The sequence below is a fragment of the Pipistrellus kuhlii genome, unplaced genomic scaffold (assembly GCF_014108245.1).
Source record: "Pipistrellus kuhlii isolate mPipKuh1 unplaced genomic scaffold, mPipKuh1.p scaffold_m20_p_4, whole genome shotgun sequence".
Classification (NCBI taxonomy): domain Eukaryota; kingdom Metazoa; phylum Chordata; class Mammalia; order Chiroptera; family Vespertilionidae; genus Pipistrellus; species Pipistrellus kuhlii.
Window position 1 is genome coordinate 10,383,982 of NW_023425540.1, and position 15,836 is coordinate 10,399,817.

Below are 15,836 nucleotides of genomic sequence, written 5' to 3' on the forward strand. Positions count from 1 at the left end.
TGTCCAGGGTGAAAAGAACTCTAAATAAATACTAATTAATGAAAAAACACATGAGTGGATACACATACCAATTCATTAATCCCATTGATCCACAGAGGAACAGAGACAATTAAACCAATTCTGTCTGCCATACAAAGCCAGTTAGGAACACAAATCACATGTTTTGTGGCAATGCTAAAGTTTTGTGGGGAAATGCTGAGCTGAGATTTTGTTTGTTTGTTTTCCTTTTCTTTGGTGTTATGTCTGTGGGTCACATTTTTACCCCCTGGTTCAAAGGCCCAGGATGCTTCCAGCACCTGCTACATAACAGTGGTCTCAACACAGGGGCTTCCTTATCTGTGAAAATTCTTGAGTTAGTGATCTGTTTCTGGACATGAAATTCTGGCGATGAAGGATTTCATATGTTTGCTCCTATTTTTGAACAACGTCTAAAGTAAGAGTAGTGGAGCAACTGCTACCCTGTCACTAAGTGTGGACAGTGCCGTGGCACTCAGAGCATGCCTGTCCTTACCTTTATAGGAAATGACCGGGTGCTCCGCTCTCTGGCACTGAGAAGCGTCTGTCGTGGGCTGGGCCAGTCTCCACCAGCCCAGGCTGGAGAACAGCCACGCGATGACACAGGGGCCCTTCATGGTGGGCAGGAGAGCTTGGGCTCTGCGCTTGTCTTCTAACCAGAAGCTTGTCCTCCCGTCATGTGGGAAAAGTGCCTGAAACACAAAGGAGAACACCTGAATGGAACCGAGCTCAGCGTTTCTGGTGGTGGCCCTTTGGTCATGCCCTGTTACCACTACCTTGAAGAAAAGAAAAAAAAGAAAAAGAGCTGAGAGCTTTGAGAAGCAGACATTTTTCTGAAGTCAGATACATGTGAGTGTATGTGTGTCTCAATAAGGACCTTTTTCTCACAATCATTTGATGAGATAGTCCATTTTTTATAAAAGGAGAAATGTTCAAGTTTAAGGTCCATTGGAAACATCACGATCACTTTCCTAAGGAATGAAGTTTAAGGGCTGGGATCATCAATTGGTTTTCCATTGGAACATGCAAACACAGACCTATCTGTGGGAACCCTGAGAACCCTGCCCTTCCTTTTTAATATTCAAAAGACCCTATTGAATAAGACTATAACCATTGTCATTGACTTATAAGCCAGTTATTAATATGCTACCCGACTCTTAAAAATTGCCCATATTTAGTGAATTTATCCTTTGAAATGTATAGACTTTGCAGGTCATCCATCCTTTGCATGGATGATCTGCAAAGTCTCTGGCTAGGGACCAAATATAAATCCAATGAAATCTATACTGAGCACCCACTGGGTGAGATGAAATTACTATACTGGGAGTGCTGATACTTGAAAGCCTATGAATAATTTAAAAGATGAATAAGCTTTAAAATAAGATAGGCTTATAAAAATAACTATAATCCAAGTTGTTAAAAAGCCATAAAAAGAAGCAGGAATGCGGTGGGAGTTGAGAGTCCTCGTGCTATTTAGACAGATGAAGGGTGTATCCACAGAGGGACTCACGTTTGAGTTTCATTTTGGAGGATAAAGAGGATTTCAGCAGATGGAGACTTCTGGAAGTGCATTCCATGCCAAAGGAAGAGGATAGGGTGAAAGGATGCCCTGAAGAGGCAAGAGGAAGGAGTAGGCAAAGTGTTTTGGGAACAGTCTGCTATACTTGTCCCAAACACCAGGGGATACAAAAGGAGATATAGTGGGAAGCAGCTTACAGAGTAGGTAGGGTTAAGGTTTGGGAGGCAAACTATACTAATGTCTAAGGTCTCTATATTTGGGCAACAAGCTACCATAGTATATTAATATTACATTAGATGAAACGTTGATAAAATTATTCTTACAACAGTGTACTTGGGAAATTGGGTAGAAAGGAGAGGTTCATTTGAGGACACTGCAGTTGCTCAGAAGAGAAACAAGTGAAGCTGAGACTTCTAATGGTGTCAATGTGAATAAAAATTTAGGCAAACATTCAAAGTGATGGGTTAGCGAAAGTATGGCAAATTAAAGAAGGCTATGGAGCCAAAACCAGTTTGGCTCAGTGGATAGAGCTTTGGCCTGCGGACTGAAAGGTCCCAGATTCGATTCCAGTTGGGAGCATGTACCTTGGTTGCAGGCTCATCTCCAATAGAGGGTGTGCAAGAGGCAGCTGATGGATGTTTCTCTCTCATTAATGTTTCTGATTCTCTATCCCTCTCTCTTCCTCTCTGTAAAAATCAATAAAATATATATTTTTTAAAAATAAAATAAAGAAGGCTATGGATTCTTTGAAATTCCACCAGTTAAGGTTGGGCTCTGACCCCTCTCTTGAAGCTGGGTTATCAATGTGACCAATCAGATACAAGAGAAGTGATGGTGTGCTAGGTTCCAAGCCCAGCCCCTAATACTGCCAGTCTCCATTTCCTATCTCTTAGCACATGCTGTCTGGGCACTGAGACCCCAGGTAAGAAGTCCAGTTACCCTGAGCCTACCATGCTAGAGAGACCATCTAGAGGAGCTCTAGGGACATTTCCCACAGAGCCCAGCCTCCCAGCCCTCCCACCAAGGCACCTGACAGGTGAGTAAGTGTGGAAGCCACTGACGACTTCAATAAGGATGAGAGCAAAGGAATCACCCAGGTGAGCTCTGTACAAACTCCCAACCTGCAAAGTGTGAAATGAAGTAAAATGATCACTGTTCTAATCTGCAAAATTTAGGGAAACAGAAAGTAGAGGCCTGGATGGACTCAAGGCAAAGAATATAAGAGACTGGGAAGCTGGTAGTGCCATTGTGTTTAATATGATAATCAATAGAATTTTGTTTAGAGGAGAATATGATCATTTAGTTTTGTGCATGCTGAATTTAAGATGCTGAGGGAATACTTAAGGAAAAGCAGCAAACTTGAAAATCCAGGCTGGGTGCTCATATAAAAAGAAGTCAGAGACTGCATACAATGTTTAGAAAGGTTAAAATCATGGGAGTGGTTAAATTCACCCAGGGAAAGCATGAGGAGGGAAAAGGAGGAGCTAAATCAAGTTTTACGTTTGTTTGGAAGCTGATAATTAAACAGTCATAACACGAAGATGAGAAGAAAATCAGAGAGAGCTCACCAAGCAAAAAATGGATATCAAGTTAGATTTAAAAATATAACACTTTTTAAAAAGAGACCTGTTCAACTGCATCCCAATGAGTCAGACCAATGCTTTAGTGAAAAGACAGTCAATGATCAATTTGGGGGGACAGCCCGACCAGCATGGATCAGGGGTTGAGCATGGACCTATGAACCAGGAGGTCAGGGTTTGATTTCCAGTCAGGGCACTTACTCAGGTTGCAGGCTCAATCCCCAATTAGGAATGGGGAGGAGAGGGGCATGTGCAAGGGGCAGTTTACCAATGATTACCTCTCATCATTGATGTTTCCCTCTCTCTTCCTCTCTGGAATCAATAAAAATATTTTTTTTAATTGGAGGAAACAGTTTCAGTAAAACAAAAGACAAAATCCATGTGTCAAAGAACCAAAAAGGATTAGAGGGAGAAAAGGTGGGCTAGAACATACATGGCTAACTTGAATGCCAGGTAAGCAAAGAGCATTCAATGAAACCAGAAACTTAACTTGCAAAGTGTGAAATGAAATAAAATGATCATTGTTCTAATCTGAAAATTTTAGGGCAACAGAAAGTAAAGAGGCATGGATGGACTCAAGACAAAGAATATAAGAGACTGGGAAGATGGTAGTGCCATTGTGTTTAATACAGTAATCAATAGAATTTTGTTTAGAGGAGAATATGATCATTTAGTTTTGTGCATGTTGAGTTTAAGATGCTGAGAGAATACTTAAGGAAAAGCAGTCAATGCTAGGAAAAGTTTAGTGTAAAGAAAACAGATCATGAACTGTGGCTTCTGAGAAGTGGTGAGTGGGAAGAGACTGTAGATTAAGAGGGAGAGGAGATATCAAATAGAAGACCCAAAAAATGCAAAAGTGGGAAGCTATTAGGGTCCTTGTAATGGAAGTGGTTATAAATGAAGAATAGAGGCCTCATCCTCTAACAGAGTGTCCCCTGAATATATGGTGAGATTTCACAAAGAAGACACATAAATTTTAGGGGGCATCGGATTTCTCAGTCTCTATATGTTGAGTCTCATTGACTCAATGCTCCTATTGATGAAAATGTACACATTAAGCAGAAGACAGTGGAGGAACTATACATCACGACTAAGCTAGAGTATGGCTTCTGCAGGAGCAGGAACCCTGAGCATGAAGATAGAGGAAGGAATGCAGAAGAAAATTGGGAGCTAGGGGTTGAGGGTAGGGTACCTATCCCATAGGGCCACAACCCCTGCCCAGACACGGTGCACCCTAATGGACAATGAAGGCACAGGAGTTATTTTTTTCCTGGCTTATAAAAATAAAAGATGATTAATTTCACTCTTGGAAAAGATATCATAGTCTGAAAAAATGGGCAGGGCTCTAGAATTCTAGTCTAGAGGTAACCACATGAAGTAGCCCTCCTTTTCTTATCCTTTAGACCTGAGACTTCACACAGGAAATTTCATCAGATGAGGTAACATAGAGTAACACTTGTTCAAGGGACTTCAGATGTAATTTCATTCTGTTCAGAACAAGGGCATCTGAAGCACCCTCACCAGCCCCCTGGAGATAGATTATCACCAATCATGTCAAAACAAGTCAGCGAAGATAAAATAAAGCAGGAAGGCTAGTGAAAGTACCAGGGAAACCTCAGAAAGTGCTAGCTCTGTGGCAGGCATGACACCACACATTCACACTGTCCCTGGCACCCAGCAGGCACCAAGAGCAGTACCTCTGACACATTACCTCTCACTGGGCAACACTCCATTGAGATGGATGGGCCACTGCCTCATCCTGACCTCCCAGCCTGAGTTCAAGTCAACTGGAGACTACGAGCAAATTTTTCTCTTGCACATGATTTTTCAATGTGTCAGGCCCACACCAACTTAGACTCCCCTGTCCTACCTATGAATGAGTTCCACTGAACAACCATCCATTGAAACTGCCCAATGTCAACAGCCATGAACTTCTCACCTCGGAGTCAGCATCTTTGCCTCCTGAAGGAAAGGTGGGGGGAAAAATAGCACAAGTGCCTGGATGTGGAAAGGGGCCATTAGAAAAGGAGGAGATGCCACGTCAAGAGGAGAGCAGCTAAAATGGGACTCGTAGGCCTACGATGATGAGATGAAATTACACGTTTGCCATGAAAAACTAAGTGAAGCACTTTTAAAGAGAACAGGTGATTTTTAGAAGTTTATAATTTTCAGTCTACATAGGATGTTACCTTTTTTCTTAAAATAAAGAGACTATAAACAATCCTTGTGGTAAGATGCCAGAGCCGGGCATTCACCATCTTCATTTACAGAGTGGGCTTTTCTGAGCAGCCTGCCATGCATGACTAATGCCTTTACTCTAAGGCTCCGTCCTAGACTATGTAATTCCATCTTCCACTGAGTCACTGGGCTCTGGCCTCTCGGTGACGGAGGTGGGGAGGCACAGAATTATACCAGGGATTTTAGTGCTCAATCTCAGCGCTGTGACCTTTAGAGCCAGATCATTCTTTATTCCGAGAACCGTTCAGTGCATGTAACAACATCCCTGACTAGATGCCAGGAGCACCCCTGCCCCATCTGTGCCAACCCAAATTGTCTCTAGATACTGCCAGTCACCCCTGGATGAGAAACTCCAATTTGTGTGTACCTCTCCCTCTTTAGAAATTGAATAATCTATCATCATTTGAAAGATTAAATACTAGTGGCCCAGGGCACAAAATTCGTGCACAGGGTGAGGGGTGTCCCTCAGCCCAGCCTGCACCCCTCTCCAATCTGGAACCCCTCGGGGGATGTCCAAGTACTAGTTTAGGCCTGTAGGATCCGGCCTCAACCAGCAGTGGGACATCTCTCTTGCAATCCAGGACGACTGGCTCCTAACCCCTCATCTGCCTGCCTGATTGTTCCTAACCACTCTGCCTGCTGGCCTGCTCACCCCCAATGACACCTCTGCTGGTCCGCTCGCCTCCAACTGCCACCTCTCCCCCTCTCCCCCCCACTGACCTGATCACTCCCAGCTGCCCTCCCCTCCTCGCCTGATTGCCCTTAACCGCCTCTGCCTTGGCCCTGCCATCATTGCTTTGTCCGGAAGGACGTCTGGAAGGCCTCCTGGAAGGTCTCCCGGTCTAATTAGCATATTACCCTTTATTAGGATAGATATATACACATATTTATATCTGTACATATGTATATATCCCAACTAAATTTGTATTGAGTCTTATCAGCAAAATTTCACTAAGAATAAAAGTCATGTTAATTATAACTATTTGTTACATTGGGAAATATATTATGCAGAAATTTTTAAAAGATCGTTTTAAGTAAATGTTGTTCTAATTTCATCCCACTTCCTCTGAAAAATTAAAAACATATTAGGTGAGTTAATACTAAACAAACAATTTTGCAAATAGGAAGATTTATTAGAGCAGGCTAATTTGGGCTACAAAATAGAAGCATTTTTGTTGCATCTATTTCAAAACCCCTGAGGCCTTCCTTTTAGTTTCCTGATGTGGGAGGATCTCTCTATGAGCTCCATTTAAATAAGCAAAACTCTGAGTATAAGTGTGTGTGCAATAAATAACATTTCCCATTCACACCCACACCACAAATGAATAGGCTTTAGGGAACAGAAATAACTGTTCCTCTTAGTTTAAAAAATGCTGCCAGATTAAAAAGAAGGAAGGAAGGAAGGAAGGAAGGAAGGAAGGAAGGAAGGAAGGAAGGAAGGAAGGAAGGAAGGAAGGAAGGAAGGAAGGAAGGAAGGAAGGAAGGGAAGGAAGGAAGGAAGGAAGGAAGAAAAGAAAGAAAGAAAGAAAGAAAGAAAGAAAGAAAGAAAGAAAGAAAGAAAGAAAGAAGGAAGGAAGGAAGGAAGGAAGGAAGGAAGGAAGGAAGGAAGGAAGGAAGGAAGGAAGGAAGGAAGGAAGGAAGGAAGGAAGGAAGAAAGAAAGAAAGAAAGAAAGAGAAAGAAATTAAAAGAATGAGCACTTACACAAGAAGTTTGCTTAGAAAACAAAGTCTAACTGGTTATTAATAAACACAGATCCAAAATAAGCTTAGTGTGCTTCTGTTCAGAAATCGCTGGGTTTCTGCCGAGACTGAGGTCTACTGTAAAGCTGGAAGTGGCCTAATCCTTTGGCACATCTCAGATAGTCCATGAAGCCAGGACTTCCACTGGGGAGAAGACAATGAGGTCAGGTGAACTGACTCAGACAGGACTCATGAAAGGTGCCCACACCTGCCCACTGCAGAGCCCTTAGTATCAAAGGGGTGAAGGCAGAGTTGAGGACTGCTGCACATGCGCTTCTTAATAATACAAAGTACAGCATGTTGTAATGTCGGATGGTCAGATCTTCTGAAATGTGTATATTTGCATTCCCTCTTCCCATCTCCTGGCCCTATTCCATGGGATCTGATGAACCAACTGATCTCCCAGAATTAAGTCCCAGACTAAACTGAAAGCAGTAGAACCACTGAAGAATCATACCACCATCCAAATAAACCATATGGTCTCATCCCCACACACCCTGGCACAGCTAACTAGGGTACCTGTTGCACAATCCTCAGCTCCTGCCAGGTAAACAGCCCCGGCCTTTCGAAACTCCCAGAGTTCCCCCAAGGCATTCCAAGGAAAACAATCTGCCCCTTCACCAACTATCATCTCCTCCAATTCCACCTCCACTACTCCCACTGCAAAGGCATCCCTCCAGCCCCGCTGGCCTATTCAGGATCCTCAGGCAGCCTTGCACACTCAGGTTGCTGATACCATGAGCCCCACACCTGCCCAAGCCTTCCCATTGGGCTTGGTCCAGGCTGGCCTCCACCTTCTGCATACACAACGCCACCCACTCCAGCCCACAGTGGCAGCTCTTTTCCAGGAACCCCAATGTAGCAATTAATGCCAGATTCCTCATCAAAGGTTGCCTGTGTAGGCATACAACCTTTCATATTCCTACATTTTGATTTACGTATACTTCTTTACTATAAACCACCTATGGAATGAACGTTATAGTCTCAAGTTTTTATATGCATTCCAACATGTTGACTATGCAGTCTCAGTGAATCAGAAATCACATAGCCAATGCTCTGTTGAGCATTTAGAATTCACCCATCCCTTGCCATGGGATGGTGAAGTGCCAAACATCATGGTGAGGTGGTTTATTCATTCCTTGGCACATATGAGACAGGACTTGTCAATGATTCTGTGAATTCAAGAGATGAAAGGGGAGGTTGAAATCATCCAATCTCTCTCTTCACTCTGTGTCTAAGATATGAAGACTCGGGTTAGAGGCATCTCATAGGTTATTGCTGTAAGATCAAGTGTGTTGTGGCAGCCACACCAAATAGGTGAGGCTACTACCCGCTGGCTCTTTGCAAGGCGTGCTCAGTCTTCCCACTCATGCTGGCAGAACCACACACTTATTGAGGGCCACAAGATCAGATGATCTGAATCCACTCCAGTAATGTATCCCCACATTTCATAATAAGAGATAAGTGCTTAGCACAGAAACAAGAGGAATCATAGGGGGAAATCATTAACCAACCAGGCATATTGAAGGATGTCACCTATGGACAAGAGACAGCACTCTAACACAAAGGGCAAAGATGAAGAGGACACAATGGGGGCCCTCCAAGGTCACAGTTAAGAGGACTCAAGCAACTAAAAATCTATCTTTTGATAATTATCAAATAGAAATAGAAGTAAAGACTTAGGAAACCCAGAAGATAAAGGAATTCCCTCTAAATGGAAGAAGGCAGAAGTGATGGCTTCTGAAGGAGTTCAAGTTAAGAGTGTTTAAAGCAGCAGGAAGAAATGATCCAGGACAATGAATCTGATGTGTTCAAGGCTGGAATCGATGTATTGAATGAACCTATGTTCTTTTCTTACAATAGTTAAGATATTTTAGGTACTGAGCAGGAAATAGGATTAAATAAAGAATCAATAAAACAATAAACTTAATGCACAGTATGCAAGAAAATAAATTCTTCTAATCTTTTTCAAAAATAATAACTGAACATTCCATTATTTGGAAAATGAGGTGAAATTACAGGTTTCTTCTTATGACATTGAATCTCTAGGGGGAATCAGGATGCTCATCAGACATACTGCATCTTCCATATTTATATACCTTTTTGTAAAAATCAGATCCTTTTTAGGTTATTTTAACCCATGTGTCTCAACTGCCAAATATCAGCCAAAAGAGATTTAGCATCAATGAATTAATGAAACATTTTTAGGAATGTGTTAATGAAAACAGTGACTGCCTTAAGGAGAGAAGCATCATTCCCTGCCACCCTTCAGGTAACTGAATAAGAATCTGGCTTTCTTACCCCTAGATTTTCCTCATATCTGAAGGGAGATGAGATGGAATTCTATGGTTATATAAAATGACCTCCTGGTATAAAATGGGAAAAAGCAAACATTAAATTATTTTATACATTTCAATAACAGTTCGGCTCCAATGTTCGGCTCCAATGACCTTATTTTATATCTCTCTTCAAAGGGAATTGTTATTGCATTTTTGCCTTTTCCCCCTATTTTAGCTCCAGATTGCCTGAAGGATCCATAAAAAATAAATGAAGTCCATTAGATAAAATTATTATTTACACAAAGGCAATATTAATTTTATCTGTCAGCAGGTTTTAAAACTAAGTGAAAATTCATTGACTCTACTTCTGTGTTAGCTAAACTAACAATTGAGTCTTTTCTAAAAATGAAAATTTAAATAATGGGTTTTCAAGGAAAAAAGGACAATTTCTAAAGGGTTTTGGACACAATAAGATAATCAAGTTATAAATGACTCTTATGGTGTTGAAATTTTTATTCATAGCTTCCATTTGTTTCTAGTTAAGATAAGCACAACTTAGAGTGCAATATCTTTGCCAACATGGGAAAGCACACAGTGGTAGCAGGAAGAAAAGGATTCACCCTTCCATCTTCACTCTTCTGGTCAACATCACTGGTCACCTCCTAATTGTCAAATCCTGTGAGCCTATGCAACTATTGTAGAAGTCTCCATGGCACATGTGCCCACTGACCTTTCCTCTTGAATATTTCCCAAAATCCTCTGTTCCCTGGTTTCAAGAACACCTGAATCTCCCTGTGCTCCTACTGCATCCAGAACTATTGCTCAGTCCTCCTGTTACATGAAGGTGCACCCCAATCTCTCTTGAAGGTTCATCACTTATCAGCCTACACATTCTCAATGGCCTTTTATTAAAACTCACATAATATTACAAATTTTCTAAAAACTCGTGACTTTCAAATCTATAACTCTATTCAAAACTTTTGTACATGATCTAAACTAATAAATCAAACTAGATATCTTCACAGGAATAACCCAGATGTGCCTCATTTAAAGGTGACTTCAATACCTGTCTTCACCAGCTCTCCCTTCATGCCTATTTGCCCTCATATCCAGCCACACCATTTACTCAGACATCCAACTCAGAATCTGAGGACCCACCCCTCACTTCGCTTTCCTTCATCACCCAAGTTCATCTTTCAGTTGGTCGCTATGTTCTGTCAACCCTTCCCTCATCCATATCTAGAATCATGCCCACTTCCATACCCTGACCAACCCATCTATTTCTCACTTCTGCAGTGTCAGCTGTTTATTATGGGTTTCCCTGCCTCTAGACTCAATCCTCAGCCCCAATCTCTGAGTAGCCCTGTCCGATTTTTTTCCACTTTGCCCCCATCCCCACCTGGCCCCACTGCACATCAATACTCATTTCTATTACAGTCTTTACCACCCTGACTGCAAATACCTGGGTATCTGCCCTATTCTAAAATAAGGCTGTGAAAATCTCCACCACTGGAAAATACAAGACATAGTACTGGCAAGCCATCACCACCTGAGGAAAAAAATGGTGGGTGAAAATAATGCAAACCCACATCTCTAACTTCATAACAATATTTATCTTTCCATTAAAATGCTGCTTATGGTCCTTTTTCTTCAATTCTGCCATTCATTGTCACAGATGTTTTATTTCTCTGTTAAAAATTCTCTTAACATCTGGTCCAAATACAAAGATTTTTGTGGTTTTGAGAAATGTCCTTTCTAAATGTCATAATTTTCCAATTAATAGCCAAAGGGATGAAGGGATTATTATAGACAGCCCAACTAAAAAGAGGAAGTCTCCTGGGCCTGGAAACGGAAAGCTCATGGAAGATACCACCACGGCATGTTAACCCTGAGAGGTTCAGACACGTTACTCTGGCACACCATCCTCTGTTGGAGTACATGAAAGTCAAAGGACAAAAAAAAAGGAGGATGTTACAATTCATAACAGAAATAAACTCATCATATTCATTATTCTAAGATGAAAATGCAAATGCCTTGAAATATTATCCAGTGAATTTACACATAATAGACTGCTAATATACTGGGGGGGGGGGGGGGGGGGGGATAGAATATTCAATGAAAAGGCCCTGAATTGGTATTTTCAGATTTTAGTTAGCAACCACCCTCAGGTATGATATCTGATGATACTTATTGGGCCCAATGGATCAGACCTGGCAAAGTCAGCATACTTGAGTTCACTTAAATCTGTCATAATCTTCAATTAGATCTCAAGGGCTTACTTATTACTTACTACTTTTACTTTTTACTTACTTATTACTTTTGACTCAGTTTATTAAAAGCAAGAATAGGAAATCCTCATTGAAACAGAAAATTAACTATAGTTAATAATATTGTTTTGCATATTTGAAAATTTCTAAGAGGAAGGAATCTTGAAAGACCTCCTAAAGCATTAAGCAGTTGTCACATAAACCTACTTGAAATCATTCATGTCACTTAGAACTGCTTAAAACTTCTCAATGGGTGTATTTGTTTATAGCCAACTAGGAAATAAGCAACTAATAGGAGGACTGAGCCTAGGTTTTATTCACTTGACATCCCAGGACCCAGAACAGAGTATCACACACATAATAACCGACTGACAGGCTAGGCACTAGAGGAGATAAAAACCAAGGTAGTGTTTGTCCAAACAATGGGAAAATCATGGTGAAGGTCTAGATACTTTCTGCCAGTGCTGCTGAATAGTGCTTGCCACAAGATTTAGGAGAGTTTTTATGAAAAACTACAAGTTCATCCATAAGTTATCAGTCTTTTATGTGAGATTTCAAAAGAACAGGTCAATAAAAACCTTGAATTAGCTGCCACATAAGCATCGAATGATTAGCATGAAATGTGATGCAGGGAAATACAGACATGCTGTGAACATATCGTATTTTATTCTTCAGCTCTTTAGCCTGAGAGTGGAAAGGTCATTCAGGGCATCACAATAAAGGTCATCATGGCTGCAATGTAATCCCGAATGCTTTACATTCCATAATGAACAGACAAAAGGAATGATTCCTAAATATAAGTCCGGAAAAAGGAAGGTCAAATTGCATCAGTTTGGCAAGTTGTTCTCTTAGCAGTAAAGCATTGCCCCAGGATGTCTGCATGCCTACCTTTGCTATGCAAAAGGTTAGGAACTATCTAACGGTGCTCCTCAGTCTTCAGCCCAGTGGCCCTCCTGTGTAGAGACACTAGCTTAGAGGAGGCAGCAGGGCGAGATTTTAAGAACGCAGACTCTGAATCCAGATTGCCTGCCTCCCAGTTTTAGCTCCAACCTTATTAACCTTATGCCTGAGATTTCATCAGCTGTAATTTGTAGAAGCGTCACAGTACTGCTAACCTAAAAATGCATGTGTTGAATGAACAGAGGTAATTCTCTACTTCATCAATTCCCTTAGCCACACCTCCCAGGTAGAGTTAAACAATTCACTAATCCTCCTGAAGCCCCACACTTTCCCACACTCAGCCTGTCCAGAACACCACACACACACACACACACACACACACACACACACATCTATATTAGAGCTTTTGCACTCACTGAGCTCCAGATCTAACACCAGCTACCTCCTCCATTCCTGGGGCCATTTTCCCAGTGAGCAGAAAGGACCTCTCCATCTGGCCTCCTGAGGATGCAATTTATCTCTGTGGCCCCAGACTCCATCAAAGTGTGACTTCTCCCTTGAGACCTGGATCTATGCAAGCCACACAGGAGAGCCTGAGCCCCATTTGTCGCTGTGGCCCCTCACAGCCCACCACAGTTTCTTGCACATGGGAAGTACCTCATTTTCTTATTCCTGCTGAATGAATGGATCAGCCAGCCACTAACAAATAATGCAAAGAAGCACCAGGTTAATATAGGAAAAGGCTGGGGAAGGTGAGTTTTGGAAAAGTGGGAATCATGCAAACTCAAAGGAAATTAAAAGAACACACTTTTGGCAGAAAAATGGAATAAAGTTGGAGGGTAGAAATTACTGAGAATGGAAGTAACAAATGCATTTACTTGTCAGTAATGAAAGGAACGAAGTTGTAAGTGATGAAATCAAATAAATGATGGCATGTGCCTACGATAAAATATCATGCAGCTTGTAAAGCAATGTAGTAAGACTACACATTGACATAAAAATCCAATAATGATGTTGAGTGGGGAGGGGGGGGAATGTAGACATTTATCTATCTACAGAGATAAAGAAAAAGATCCAATATTTGACTAAAATAAACCAAGTGATTTCTACGTTTATATGTATGCAAGAGAAAAAACAAAAACAAAAAACACCTGATTATTCCTAAGCAGAGGGGATATTTTATCTTCTTCTACATTGTTTGAATTGTCAACAAGCATTTATTTATTGCAATTTAAGTGAATAAAAATACTGAGGTGTAGAATAAACAAGTGGGGTGAGATTAGCTTTACGGATTAACTAAAGAGACTGGAGTCCTGAGGTACAGATTTAGGTTCAGTCAGGTTTGACTTACTGGGTATCAGGCGGTCAGATATAATGAAGAAACAGATAGTGCAGGGCAGAACAGAAAGCAGGGCAGGTCTGAAGAAGGGGTGGTTAGAAAGTACAAACTCGCATCAAGAGCTTCCCATAAGTAGTCTCCAAGCAGGACAAGAAATTCCCATTAGTCTCCTTTACAGTCTGTGAAGAATAGTTGGGATGAGAACACAGCACATGCAGGTGCAAACTGAAACTGGAACCTCCCTCCTTTCCTTACTAAATGCCAGTTAGCTAGGGAAAATAATCTTCCCTCTCACCCACAGAAAGGAAGTTGGTTTCATTAGCCTTGACAGATAAACTGTACAGGCAAAGCTCTCTGCTTCTGCTGGGGAGGAATGCTCGGGCACACAGCACCGACAGATGCTTTCCATCCTCCATGGCAATGCTGTGTTCTTGTCCTCAAAGCTGCCACTTTAGCCTGGTAAATAGAACATCCCTGTGAAATCACCCTAAGAGAGCGAGCACACCTGTTTGTTTTGTCGATAAGCAATAATTGCGTTTCCGGCTGAGTGCACAGATGAAAGCTATGCACCTTCTCTGAGATCGTATATAAGAGGCAAAATGTTATGCTTAATCTCGCTGTTCTGGAAAATTCCTGCAGCTCGCTGTTTACAGCCACAGTCGTACAAGAAGCAGCTCATTAACCACGGAGATGAGATCGGGGTGATGGGGCTGTGCGCTAACTCACAAACAGCTCGGTCTGGAAAAGCCGAGGTATCTGGAGCACAGCACGCCTGTGAACCACAAACAGATCTAGCCAGTGCAGTAACTAATCTAACGGATCACAGAAGTTGACAAGTAAAGCTACCTATTTGAGAAGTCCGGGGGGAAATGTGTTTCCACCTGTAGAACTTGCTGCTGCTTTACTGACTGCCGTTTTTGAAATGCAAACATGAAGCTGTGAATGGTGGGTATGATGTCTGTTTAACAAAACAGGCGTTTGTTTTTTATTTCTCACACACGTACACATAGTAAGGAGCTTTAAAGTATTTATATACTTTGCCATGTGGTTTTATCTCGACAACATTCTCTGAAGGAATTCATCAAAGATGTCAACAAAGATTTACATGGAAATGTTCTCCTCTAGGTGAATTATGACATTGATCCAATCAGGATTCGGAAGCTTCTATTTAGGGGGATGGAAATGGTTCTATACAAATTAAGTATATGAGGAAGACAGGAGAGTCTGTTTTTGTTTTGTTTTTTATCTTCACCCGAGGATATTTTTTCCATTGATTTTCTTAGAGAAGGAGGAAAATAGGTGAGAGAGATAAACATCCATCAATGTGAGCGAGACACATACATTGACTGCCTCCCACCTGCACAGAGACCAGGGCCAGGGATGGAACCTGAAACCAAAGTATTTGCCCTTGACCAAGAATCGAACCCACCACCTTTCAATCCTCAGGCTAATGCTCTAACCATTTAGCTAAACCAGCCAGAATCATAGAGTATCTTTTTAATTCTTTGTTATTTGAAGTATTAGATATGTCTTATTACACACAACCCAAATTGACCCCTTCCTAGACACTCCCACCACCCTTGTGTCTGTGTCCATTGGTAATGCTTATATGCATGCATACAAGTCCTTTGGTTGATCCACAAGAGAGTATTTTTAAGAGAAATTTCAAGGGCATGAGAATGTTCAAGATATAATATTAAGTTTAACCATAGGAAACCAACCTGTGTGTGGCCTATAAACAAATGCACACACACAGGCACACACCCACATTCTCATATTGAAATATAAATATACAAACACTGGGATCCTGGGCTATAAGTCTGATTCTACACTGGACAGATGCAAATCCTAGCTCGGTCCCTTGCTGGTTATATGTCCTCTATTTTCATATTCAAGTGCAAATAACCTTTGTGCCTTTCTTACAAGGCTCTGAGGATTGAATGGCTTAATTCATGGGAA

The 15,836-nt window shown here is 41.5% G+C and overlaps 1 protein-coding gene across 4 annotated transcripts in view; it reads right to left on the minus strand.

Moving 5' to 3' along the window:
• SEMA5A (semaphorin 5A) overlaps positions 1-15,836 on the minus strand; it is a 368,047-nt gene that overhangs the window by 226,403 nt on the left and 125,808 nt on the right. For 3 of the 4 annotated variants that reach the window (XM_036409220.2, XM_036409216.2, XM_045571872.1), the window contains one exon: positions 512-707. In XM_036409220.2, the coding sequence (XP_036265113.1) occupies positions 512-632 (121 nt within the window). In that variant the 5' untranslated portion in view covers positions 633-707. Of the gene's footprint in view, positions 1-511; positions 708-13,889; positions 13,912-15,836 lie in introns of those variants that run through there. The other variant, XM_036409219.2, reaches the window with a different exon arrangement.